The sequence below is a fragment of the Pezoporus occidentalis genome, unplaced genomic scaffold, assembly GCF_034315485.1.
Source record: "Pezoporus occidentalis ecotype Australia unplaced genomic scaffold, CSIRO_AGI_Poc_V1 ctg21, whole genome shotgun sequence".
In the NCBI taxonomy this organism is placed as follows: Eukaryota; Metazoa; Chordata; class Aves; order Psittaciformes; family Psittacidae; genus Pezoporus; species Pezoporus occidentalis.
In genome coordinates, this window is record NW_026913964.1 from 3,673,802 (window position 1) to 3,687,224 (window position 13,423).

General features: G+C 35.6%; 1 protein-coding gene across 25 annotated transcripts in view; it reads right to left on the reverse strand.

Moving 5' to 3' along the window:
• The window catches only part of GPHN (gephyrin), a 299,961-nt gene that overhangs the window by 135,249 nt on the left and 151,289 nt on the right, over nt 1–13,423 (reverse strand). For 22 of the 25 annotated variants that reach the window (XM_062619286.1, XM_062619282.1, XM_062619278.1 and 19 more), the window contains one exon: nt 2,405–2,497. The exons of 1 other annotated variant lie outside the window; for it this stretch is intronic. In XM_062619286.1, the coding sequence (XP_062475270.1) occupies nt 2,405–2,497 (93 nt within the window). Of the gene's footprint in view, nt 1–2,404; nt 2,498–10,723; nt 10,914–13,423 lie in introns of all 25 variants that reach the window. 2 more of the 25 variants (XM_062619273.1, XM_062619275.1) reach the window with 1 other exon arrangement.

The window sequence follows — 13,423 nt, forward strand, 5'->3', positions numbered from 1 at the left end:
TCAGAAAAATGTGTTTTCTAATCAAAAGTACGGGTGCATTAAGGAGAAGCAGGACGTAAATTATTCCAGCTGAAATATGACCCAAGGGACTACTCCTTCCTACTCACAGGAAAAATGCTAACATGTCTTCCAGTATCAAACAAAATTACTACCAGTTCTAAAATCATGTTTCAAAGATAGCATCTCAACAGCACAATGTCATGATCACACCATTTCACTATCATCAGTTCAGTAATGAGAGGAACATGCTGAACAAACACCACACACAGAAGAGATTAAAACCACTTCCTATGTGGTTTTAACCACATGCGCACATGTGCAAATGCAAGTGCACATATTATGTTGACATAATGAATTTTCCATTTCAAATTGGTGCTCACTGACCCAGAATACAGAAAATATGGGGCCAAAGCTTATGCTGCTTCATTTTTTTTTGTAATGATACATACTGCCAAGCTAATTTTCTTACATTAAAAATGTTTGTTTGAATGAATGATCTAATAAACCCTGTCATAAGAACAAACCTTATCATTGTGACTTTGTAATTAGAACTGGGATTCAATCTCTCTACTGTGATTTAAATTTAGGCTTGCAAGTTGATCCAAGTTAAATGCTACTTTAATGCAAGTTAAATGGGTGAAAAGTGAATGAATACTGTCCTATATAAATTCTTTTTAAATACTGAAATAATTCAACAGTCAGAATACATAATTCTGTTATAATCACCTCAAGTCTTGCATACCTATTGCTTTAAAAACAACTGTTCTACAGCAGAAGTTATTAATGATTTTTTATCAATGTGGTTTTATTACATAGTCTAAAGACACTTCAACAACTCTTTTTTTTTAATGACTCACTGTAACATCAAAACTAACCAAACAAATCACCACTACCTGTTTTAATTAGTTTGAGTAACAGAAATGAAGCAATGTATGAAAAATACTAGGTGTTTATGTGTGGAGTTCTCATTTGTTTATTTTTTGTCCCAAATGCTGGTTGAGATCTGTAGCTTGTTTCTGGCACTGGCTGCAATGCTTCCTCTGGCACTGCTGCTTAGTGTCAACCCTGAATAAAGGTAATAAATCAGGAAAACTGAAACAGAAATTCAGCCCTCCTTCTACACAATGCTGGAAATGCAACCTTCAAAACCATTAAGTTAGTTTAAAAGGAAGAAATCAATTTAACCAACATACTTTCCAATTTTATGTTGCTTTAGCACAGCGAATGATCTGCAAATTCAGTTTTACTAGCTCTAGCACGCTGTGGTCATCTTAGACTCTACCCATTTTCTGATACACTGAACCTTAGGTTTTAGTTACTCCAGGTTTCTAGTATATAATGTAAAAACATCAGAAGTAACGTACAGGAACATTTTCTTTACATTTTTTTTTTTTTTAGTTACACAAATGTTATACAATAGATTTACAAAAATATTTTTAGATTCCTAATAGAAAAAAGCTAAACTGTACCCGTGGTTGACAGAACACATTTGTAAGTAAAAGGCATTGTAGGTATGCTATAATGAACTCAAATCAACTCTAAGTTGAAAGTCTAAGCAATTGAAAACTTACATGAGTACTTAAGAGAAATCTAAATATGTTAAATTACAGAAAGAAACACTTCAGGCACTCAATCTTAATTCTGCCCTTTAGCGAATATAAGCAAACCAAAAAAAGTATGTGATTTTAGAAGTTCCTATTAATCTAATTTGAACCATAAATAACAAAATACTTCAACTGCAATCACACACTCATTTCATAAGACAACCCATAGCCGTGAGGTTATTAGGTTACTTTTCCCTTTTTAATTTCCTTACCTTAGCTCCTTGTATGTTGACTGCAACCAGATTTCCTGTGCAACATTTACTGGTGCATATTACCTCTATTGCTGTGCCTGTTTAGCTTTTTTTGATGATGTGGTGTCAAGCAACTTTTTCCCCCCTACTATCTGCCTCTCACACTATAACCTACAATGCAGTAGCTGACAATGCAGTAGCCTGCAAGGGAGAATTAAAGGATCTCTCTTATCCCACTTTCCCTTGTGCAAGACACAACAAAAGCCACACAAGGTTTTGCTTAGCAGCGTTGTACTGCACTACTAAGGAAAATTACACCAAAAAGCTGTTTGATTTTTGATTTTTTTTTTTTTTTTTTGTAAGGGGACTGGAAATCCATTATGCTACATTTTAGTTTGAAAATCATTTTTTGAGTCAGAACCCATGGTCAGAGCAATTCTCTTGTGCCATACTCCCTACTGCTTTTTCTGCTTCCAAGTTGTATGTCACTTGACCTGTCCATAGATACTACAAAGTTACAGATAAAATTTAAAAAAAATCACCTCCCTCCTGCAGACTCATACGTTTCAACACCAAACAGCAGATCTTTTTATTCCAGGACTATCTCACCTCTGGAGTGACATCTCGTGGTGCAAACCCTGTTCCTCCAGTTGTTAAAATCAAATTAAGTTCCTTTTCATCACACCAATCTATCAGCGTCTCCTGAAAGAGAATACGAATCCTGTCAGACCTACCACGTAAGAAGTGGGATACAGTTATATCAGAAAACACTCGAAGACTTGAAATGTGTTAATAACATATACACAATAAATACAGGAAATTGTAAAATCACTCATGGCTTTTCATACAAAGATTTTAAACCACTATTTATAAACAGCATATGACAGAATAATTCAAGTATCTATATTTTTGGAAATGGAAACTGAAATTCTGTTCTCCATCTCTTCACCTGAAATGGAAAACAAGAATTCACAGTTATTAACACTGTTATTTTGATTTTGGGAAGCAATAGATTGTGTTCATTTAGTTCAGACTACACGATTGATTCTAATTGCAGTAACTTTGCTTTCTGTCTCTTTTAACAGCCTGAAAAAAGCAAGAACCATATATTTCTAAGCTTATCTATAAAAAGATGTAACAATACACATTATAGAGCAACACAAAAGATTATCTATAATCATCTTTTCTACATTCCCTACAACATTTCAGTAGGACTGTGTAAACCAATTCCAAGGCTGGACTAAGAAAGTTTAAGAAATGTCATGTAAATTCAATGAATGATGGTACTGGAGAACTCACGATACTAGAGAATAAACCTGTATCTGCCTGCACGCTCCATCAAGCAAATGTATGCAAGGATTACTTTATATGAAGTGTCAAAGCCAAAAGTTCTGTCTTTATTTCTTCTTTCTTTACCTATTTCTTCCAATTCCTCTTTTGTATCATCTCTTGTAGTAATATCACACTTAAATTACCAGAAGTTTCTGCTTACATGAACATTTCAAATAAGCTCAAGAAAAGAACATACATAATGTCTCAGATGTGTATAGAAAGGAACTATTACGTCTAACTTCTGGTTTATGTTTTGAAAAAGCAGGAATTATGTTGTAAACAATATCTTAATTCTTAAAATTGTTTGCTCAAATAACATACTTATGTATCAGAAAAATTATTTTGAAGAGGTGGCATTTTCTCTATTTTATCTTCTAAAAGCATATTTGACTTCAAACAGCTACAAATTTCAGAGAATACTTGAGAGAAGTTCAGCTTAAAAATGTGTTTGGCAAAGTTAGAGCTTAATATTGTGTATATTTTACAAATTATTAACATCAATAAATATGTGTCAGTATTAAAACAGGAGGGAGAGATTTTGTGTCGGATTTTGTTGCTTGTTTGGGTTTTATGGAGCATTTTACCCGCCAAACTTCAACTGGTTTTATAGAAAAAAATAAATCCTTCCTCTGTTCTCATTTTGTTACAGCTCTAGACCACTCCACTTAACATAGGGAAAAAAAAAAGTCTCATAATACCCCACAAAAAGCTAAAGAAATCAGTTAATATCCTAACTCTTCAAATAAACTGAACAATAATTAAATGTGTATTACTGCTACTGCACCAGTGTACTTAGGCAGACATACAATTCTCTGCCAAGTTCTAGTTATAGTGAAGAAACATAAGTTTTCAGTAAGGTGACCTTTGACCATGAGGCAGTAAGTTTAACTTTGGGTTTCACTGTATTTTAGACATATAAATTGTACACGTCATTTTAAAACCATGTAAAAATACCTGAGGGATATTCAGCTTGCTTGCTTTCCCTCTAGCCCAAAAAACACTATCTTAGAAAACATTCTCATTGACATTCTAAATACCTAAATAAGGAAGCACCACCCCGATTAGCTGAGGACAAGAAGCTACTCATATTAACTTTCCTTCTGCCAGCAGTGTAGCTTGATTTGCCACTGGCTCTGCAGGGAACTGAATTTGCTTTGTCTTCAAATGAGAATTCCTCTAGGCCATAAACCTGATACTTGGCTTTACCAATGCTATACAAACAGAATTATTATGTAACATTTCAACCAGAGAAAACATCATTAAATATTTTTGTGCATCTTTCCTCTTCTATTGTTTCATTGATGATAAGCTTTCAAGATAAAATGAGACTACGTCAAAGAGTTATGCAAATCACTGTCACTCCATTCAAGTCAATGGAATTATGCTGCTAATGGAATTATGGATAAAAACACAGTATTATCAGGCTCAGAAAAAAAATAAAATTGAAACTACCACCAAATTTTAAAAAGCCAGAACAAAACTACAGACCTCCAGGAAAAAAAAAAGCAATCAAACCAAACCCAAACCAACCAAAAAACCCAATAAACAACAACAGCAACAAAACCAACCAAAACCACCACCACCACCAACAAAAAAATCCCAAACCCCAAACTGACCAACCAACCAAAACCAAAACAAAATCCCCCAGGCATGATAAAGCTTAACATATTTAACAATTAGTATGCTAAAATAGGCTTTTTCAGGTATTTTCTAGTATCAAGGTAGACAGGGAGAAATGCATCTACTGTAGTCAGTTCCCCTAGACACAATTTTACTTCAAAAGCACACATCTGTGATTCTTACCTGTTCAGATTTCACTGAAGTTCTAGAATAACTACATGAATTATGTTTTTCTGCTGTACAGAAATGAAACGGTGTATCAGTTGTCTCCTTAAGCTTTGGATCAGTTATCTGTGCTCTCTACCTGTTTCTTCGCATTTCCACTTTTAAATACATTTAATTTTTTCTCATTTAAATAAGTAGGAAATCCTTGGGACTAACATACAATTTATATCCAGCAGCAAAGAGGTCTTGTTTCAGTCAGTCCCCTCTCTTTCCCAAGGTGGAACTACTTGCTGGACTTATGCACTGCCCAGTCATTGAAATTATTTCAATTATAACAGAGTCCATTCAAAATTTTACTTAAGATCTGTTTGAATTTTCTCCTGACCAGTCTTGATTTCACCAGTGCAGAAAAATGTTGCCTCATTCTTTCTCTGAGTTCTTAGTCTTTCACATATGAATTAATAAAAGGCAATATAGATCATTAACTCATGGAAAGAATGCCTACTGTGTGTGGCACAGGGGAAAGATCCCGTGTTTACCACACATACAGACTTGCAAATTCATATGGCATTCATATTACCTTAAGACAGACTAAGTCTAAAATCTATACAGATGTATTCTTGTGGCACTGCACCTAAGCTAGCACTTTCTGACATTTCAGTCAGTGAATGGAAATAACACAGACATACTCCCTTCTGCTGTAACTTAACTATCTCAATGTCCAAGATTGGAGTACTGAATGCAGTATTCAAGATAAGGAGGACATGGAACTGTTGGAACAAGTCCAGAGGAGGGCCACAAGGATGATCAGGGGGTTGAAGCATCTCCTGTATGAAGACAGGCTGAGAAAGCTGGGGCTGTTCAGCCTAGAGAAGGCTGTGTGAAGACCACATAGCAGCCTTCCAGTATCTGAAGGGGGCCTATAAGGATGGCAGGAAAGGATTCTTCATCAGGGACTGTAGCAATAGGAAAAGCGGTCATGGGTTTAACCTTAAACAGGAGAAGTTCAGGTTAGATATAAGGAATAAGTTTTTTACTGTGAGGGTGGTGAGGCACTGGAACAGGCTACCCAAAGAAGTGGCAAACACTCCATCCCTGGCAGCATGCAAGGCCAGGTTGGACAGGGCCCTGGCCAACATGGTTTAGTGTGAGGGATCCCTGCCCATTGCAGGGGGGTTGGAACTAGATGATCTTAAGGTCCCTTCCAACCCTAACTATTCTATGTTCTATGCAAAACTAACATTAGTCTAAGTCAGTTCCTCATACATTTAAAACAAATAGTAGGACTTGAGTATCTCTTCACTAAACCACCCAGCCTTGATCTGAAGGATTCAAGTGAGAGAAAATACAGCATAATTTAATTTGGTACATTTTCCCAGCACCTATTAATGTAACATCCACTAATCTCTGAAAGTAAGTGAACAGGAGAAACAAATAGGGACTCCTTGCTCGAATGAAAGGCTCAGCTCCCTGATCTTTGGAGATAAGGGGTTTATAAGTTTGTGGGTTACTTATCTTAGTAAATGTTTGCAGTCTCTTCCAATAAAGCCTTATTATAATCACAGTCACTCTACGTTTCTGTCCTTGACTGCTGTTTCACTTAAATAATGGAGCAGAGCAGTTCTACATGTGTCATTAATGATTTCATTTTCAGAGTGACAGTCATCTGTCATTGACGCAGTATCATAATGTATGCTGTTAGCCAGAAATTAAAACTTGAGAAAAATTGCAAGACTCTTCCAGTCCCCTCACTGCTACTGTATGCTGTTCTTCCACATAGATACTGAGACCCTGAGTAACACTCAACTGAAGCAGAAGTACTACAAAGGACACAAAAATGGTCACAGTAGATGCCTATATTGAGTATTCCATATGCCTGTATTGAGTATTCTATATTGAGCATTGAAACTGTTTATGTAATTCTGTAGTTAACAACGATCTTCAGTATTTTGGCACATGCCAAATTTTTCTAGCACAGTGCAAACTTGAAGTTATCTCACCTTATATGCAACACTAATCACTTATGAAGGACCATTTAAAATGTTGAAATTTAATGGAAATTAAATTTAATATTGATATTTGTTCAGCAATCAGGAAACAATTTCACATTGGACTTTAAAACAGAAGTTAGTAGAAGCTGTTTCACAGACATGCATACATTCCAGGATTTCTCAAAACAACTTTATGTGACTGAAAAGATCATTATGGATTCTGGGAAAAAGTACTGATAGTGCTTAGAAATGCAAAAGTCTGTGCTCCCCAGAACAGATCTTCTCAAAAATATAAGTTTTGTAAAATTATGTAACTTCTATATTTACAAATATATCTTGTTTACTCTAGGACAGTATGCTCCAAAATGCAAGGAAAGAACATATAATAGTATGTTCGTAAAGCCATAATGATAAATTTCCTCAGCAATCCAAGCCAAATAAGAACTGTTGTATAAAATGCCACATTAAATAACAATTTAATGTTCCTTCACACTTTGTCGTCTCATGCCAAGAGAGCTTAAAGAGAGTTTCAGATAATGTTCATGTATGATTATATAACATCATCATAATGAAAAAATTACAGTGAATGTGAATATGGAAAAACGTATCAATGAAGAGGAAGTCTGCATAGTCACAGTTTTGCTAAGACAACTGGATGTCATTTTGACCACTGAGTTTCAGGAATACAGGAGTTGGTACATTAAGACCTCATAACAACCTTTACTTACTCATGTGGCTTGACCCAATCTCACTAAAGATTGACCCTGGCACTATGCCATGAGAGAGTATATGTAATTGCATGAATCAGAAATTCACGTCACAGCACACAAATAGAAGCCAGGAAAAAAAGAAGACATAAAAGAAGCCCAATTGTTCAACACTGTTGTGTATTTAGGAGTTTAAATCTTGTCTATTCAGCTGAACATGGCTTGTCTATTAATTTTAAAGGGAAAATCAAGTATTGAGGACCATTCAAGAACAATAATACCCATAAAGCAAACATAGTGAAGGAAAAATAAAGAGCTGCGTTCAACATTCAGTTTGAAAAACAGGGAAGGCTTTATAAATGTTAATATATTCTTGGTTTTTTTTTTAATACTTCTTTTCCCTATTTCATGCAAAAGTTTTATTTCTTATGCTCACAATCTTTCTCTTACTGCTTGAAAGCTTTGCTATTTTTATGTGTGAAGTAACAACTTTGCAAGTAATCAGTCTCAAAATTATTTAAGAATATCAGAAAATGAAAGACTAAAATACCATGAAAATATGCTTGACACTTTCTATTGCCTCCACCCCTTTTTACCTTCCCCCACCAACAAAGGCGGAAAGTAAGAGAAATATTAGGATTCTGTTCAGAGTGTAATCATGTAATCACCATAGTCAAGAAACTTGGATGAAACACAAGAAGTACCTGGATGTGCCTAAATAGACATTTTCATCTTTTGAGATTTTACTGAACATTGTTAGTAGTCTTTGGAAGATTTCATGGATGATTGCAGTTTTCAGTGTTGCAATCTTTTTGCACTGTTGTTTTTCTAAATACAGCTTTATAAATACTACACTAATATGCAACTGTTTTACTGAAATGTAAAACTAAAGGAAGAAAGTAATAAAACTGTACTCTATAAATGGCTTAATTTTTAAATAGAAATTTAATTATAGGCATTTTCCACTTAAAATAATTTGCAGCTCTCAAATATTTCAAGGTTCAACACAAAAGTGCAGTTATAAATGTCTTGTGTTGATTTCCACTCACAAAGCAAAGGAGAAATTCAAACTACCTTGACATATCAATTTTAATGTAAACAAGAAAAATTGTGATTTTATTGTATGATTTAACAAATTGAATTAAAATCTACAAGGAGGTCTTGATCAGATGCAAACCATAAGTCTGTATGTGCAGCAAGGCAAAAGACTTCTTTCTACATGAAGGATATGTTCCCATCTACTGTTGGTACCACTGGCATCCTCCTAGAGTGCATGCTAAGCTCTTCAAATCACAGCTACTCACTGGAAAGCATCAGTCACTCCAGTATAACAGTTTTTCTCAGATGCCTGGAGGAAGGGATGGAATTTAGAAATGTCAGAAGCGTCAGAATTACTTATTTTCCAAACATGTCTGGTTTTTGAAACAACTTTCATGTCAGCAGATATATATACATGTGTGTAGGCGTATATGCACACATGCTTACCTTTACATAACAAAAATGTACTAGCAAAAGCACCAACATGAATTGTGTCTCATTTCTGTCACATGTAAAACCCCTCTCTCTAAAAATACTAACTTATTAAAATAAATATTACAATAGTTACAAAAACTCTGTTTTTCTTCAGAAGTTTTTTGAAACCAATTAAAAATTCAAGGAAAACATAATGCCTCCTTGCCGGTACTACTTTTCCCAGTGAGAATCCTGACATCTAATTCATATTCCTCTAGTTATTCCTACAACACCACCAGCTAAAATAGCAAATGGAATGAAAAGGAAAGAAGAAAAAAACATAAACCCAACTAAATTAATCCAATATTGCTCAGTAATAATAGATAACCAGATTTCTTTTTTCTCCCTCCTTGTTTATTTTTTTTTTTTAATTAAAGCTGCACTTTAACAATCTGTTATCAAAGGACATAAATGCTTGAGTTTGGAGTCCTAAACTTCAGATTAATTGTGCAAAACAAGACAGCTTTTCTCTGCACTATCTTCTGCTTTGCTATGTTAATGTTCATCTCAGGTTGTTTAAAAGATTCTTTGGTTTTCTTAGAATGTAAAAAGGCAGCTTGATATTACACAAGTCAGTAACTTTCTAAAATGAGAGTTCTCTAGAATATTTTACATATGTGCATCCACATCTACAGCACATATATCTCATGTACCACAGATCAGAAGTTTCACTAAACTTTGCTGGCTGTAACTAAACCCAGATAATCTACACCTTAATCTTACCAAAAACACAGAAATGGTAAAGCCACAAACAACTGTAAATTTCTTTGAGCTGCCAAGACAACACTAACTGTTTCAACTCTAAGAAACTAGCAAAAGCATGTTCATCATAGGTTAAAGGCAGTATGTCTTAGAGAATTCCAAGTACAAACAGGCGAGAATCATATTTCTGTAATAGCCCTCATTTCACATAGCCTTCACTTCTTAGAAACTATACTTGAAAATAACAACTTGCAGAATTTGCATATATGTACTTGCTTGCAGGGACAACTACATCTCCTGTTTTAGCAAGGTTATACCCTGCATCTACTTGCTCTGTTTAATGGGCAGGAAGTGCAGTGGATTAAAAAATTAATTACAAGGCTTCTGTGATTAAAATAATAAACACAATGAGAAACTCAGCTGTGGAAAAGAAATGTTTAAACCTTAAGTTCGCTTTTCTGCAACTATGAAGTTTTAAAGAACACTGTAATCGCAAAAATGTAATCGATTCTTACAGAACCCAGTTCAGTTTCATTTTCTAATAGTAAGTACAATCTCAAATGTTAATTTATATGCTCAGCTAAATTTTGTAAGACATTGTTTCCTTTTACTTTTAAAATAAAATTACAACTTATGTAATTTCAATTTGTGGTGTAGCTCACAATGGAAATGACAAATTGAACAGAGTGAAAATATTCAAATATCTAAAAAAGTTAGGACTGGGGAGGGGGGAAGAGATAAAACCATCAGAAAGACAGGGAGCTACTCAGTTTGTGGTATAAAGTCCCCCATGTGCGTATTGTTCATGCATATCATCCACAGAGTCAATGAATGAAATTGTTTTTAAAATACAATCTACTGCTTTACCTGTGAAAATACAGTAAAGAAAATTTACCTACCAACGAATGGCTGCTGTACTTTGAGATACTTAGTCCATACATATACTCTAAGAGTGGGTGGGCTCGTGGCCTGCCCTGGTGTGTCCCGGGAGGGGTGCTCTACCTCCTCCCCTCTTCCTGCTTGAGGCATGACATACAGGGCAGAGTGCATCCGCCACCACTTCAGTTCCTCTTAAATGCACAATCAAACCTGAAAGAGATTCAGAAAGAGGGGAAAGGCAGGTAGGAGACTAATGTACATGCAGACTATACCTCTCAAAGAACACCAGTTACTGACCAGTAACCTTTCTTCTTTGAGTCTGCATGTACATTCCCACAATGACTCACTCTGAACAGTTACCTTTGCCTTTTACCACCCAGAAGAATGTCTGAGGACTCCCACAAACAACTGCAGCATCACTCCACTGAAGGCTGAAACAGCCCTGGATACTATTAGGCTAACATAATGCTGGGTGAAAGCAAAGACTGAACTCCAGGTAGCCTTATGGCAAATGTTCAAATACCATGCAGTACAGATGCCAAGTCTGCCCAGAGATCTGCTAGAATATGCTTTGGGCTTTTGCTTCTTTGGAGAAGAAGTTCCTTGGGTCCACATAGAGCCGGAAAGCCATCTGAACAATCACTGTGTGAAGTGAACTTCTGGATACTGCTACAGTGCAACAAGCAAAGAAACCAACTAAAAGGCTTGGACTTGTGAAGAGAAATAATAAAGTCCTTACAAAACCAAGAAGGTTTTAAAGGATAAAACTCAATCAGAGAAGTATAAGATCTAGAAATTAGTAGTGAAGGACTAATTGCCTAGCTACTCTGGAACTCCAGCACCACTTCAAGAAGGAATTTTGGGTGACTGAAGAACAGATACTCTGTCCTTATAAAAGCAGTATGCAAAATGGCAGCCATAAGGACTCATATACTTCAGCAGCTGGCTGAGAAAACTGTTACTAGATGTGTCACATTCATAGACACAAACAGAAGGAGTAAGAATTTAAGACCTCAAAATGGGAGAAGGAACCACTACAATGCAATGGTTTTCCATGGCTATTTAGTCATGAAAAGTCCAATGCATCCTGATCAGCTGTTAGGAAGCTATGAGTTCTGAGGTATGAGAATATGAGCACACTCAACCAGAGAGAGCAACTTGGAACCCTCACCAAAGTACAGAAAGGAATCAGAGGAACTGCATGTAACAAATAAAAGATCTGTGATCAATGCAGCAACACACACGTCATACAGAAATGCTACTGGCTATCATTACTCTGGAGAGTAACAAGAACTGACTATCCCAGAGATTGACTAAAGTTCTGACATGGAGGGTCCTGAGACTGCCACAGGTTGAAGAAGAGCTGAAATACAATGTCTATGGATACTACAAAAGAAAACTCACATAGATGCATACGAATACACCCACAGTCAGAACAGGTGACATTACCCCCCAAAATATCAAGTTTGTCTTTACAGAATGCCTGTCTGTAACTGTGCCAATTCTAGTAATTTACAATCAATATACCATAAAAGGAGAAGCAGCATTTTGCAAGCCTAGTCCAAGCAAAATTGCTTTATGGCTTTATTAAACCAGGCAGCAGAATAAGATGCTGAAACAATGAGTATATTTCAGCAAAAGCATAGGCAGTATTGCATAGATCAGACTTAAGTCCTCTAAAGAATATCCCTAAAGGAAACAGCAAAAGTCACTTGTATCCTCACTGAAATTTCCTTGGTGAAGTCTGGTCTATCAAATTCTAAATCATATACTAAAATAGGCCTAGGTGGAATCTTTTTTTTCTCTATCCAGTTCAAGATTATTTTGTCATTCCTGGCAGACACCCGTCTAAAAAACACATTCTTAAATATCAATGAATATTTTACTTTTGGACAAATTACAACTGGAAGAGCAGCTGATTAAAGCAGTTTAAATGAAAATTCTAATTTTCAGAAGAAATGTAGATATTTGGTCTAAAGTATCACTTCAATCTTATGAATGACTGTAAAGAGTCAAACTACTGAGAAATAAAAAAACCACAGATGATGCACTCCTTTGGAAGTGATACTGCTTGCATTTTGTAGCTGAGGTAAAGGTACTGGACTATTTCCTAATCTGAACCAAAATGTTCTGTATGTTTATATAGTCAAATATGTTATTATACTTCACTTCATGAAAACCGAGCTCTGAATGATGCATGCATCTATTGGTCTGAATGATCAATGTGGGGGAAAAAAAAAAGCAGGATGACTAGAAGAGATGCTTGCAAGCTCCTGAATTCCAGGTACAGCTACGGTTCCAGCCAGAATGGAGTGACTGTGGTGACTTAGATACTGCTTTTTCTTAATCACAACAGAATAAGGGTATCAGTAGACAAGCATAGATCTGAAATGCACGAAATTTAAAAGACATCTCTCGACCAACTCAGATGCTTTTCCCGTCTAGAGAAGAAATCTCTGCATTTCTTGACGTTATCAACCACAGATTAATCTTTGGCGAATAATACTGTCAACAGAATTGCCTATATAGCTATTCAGAGAAGTATATGTTAAGAAGATGTGGCAGCATATTTTGAAGATTCTGAAGATAACTGATTGTAACAGCTATTCTATGGCAAGCACAACAACTGCACAGTTGGAGTCATTAAGTAGTGGGTAGATCTTTCTCATTCAGTGCACTATGAAGGTGCTATTCACCCAAAAATCGTTGTTCTGATCATC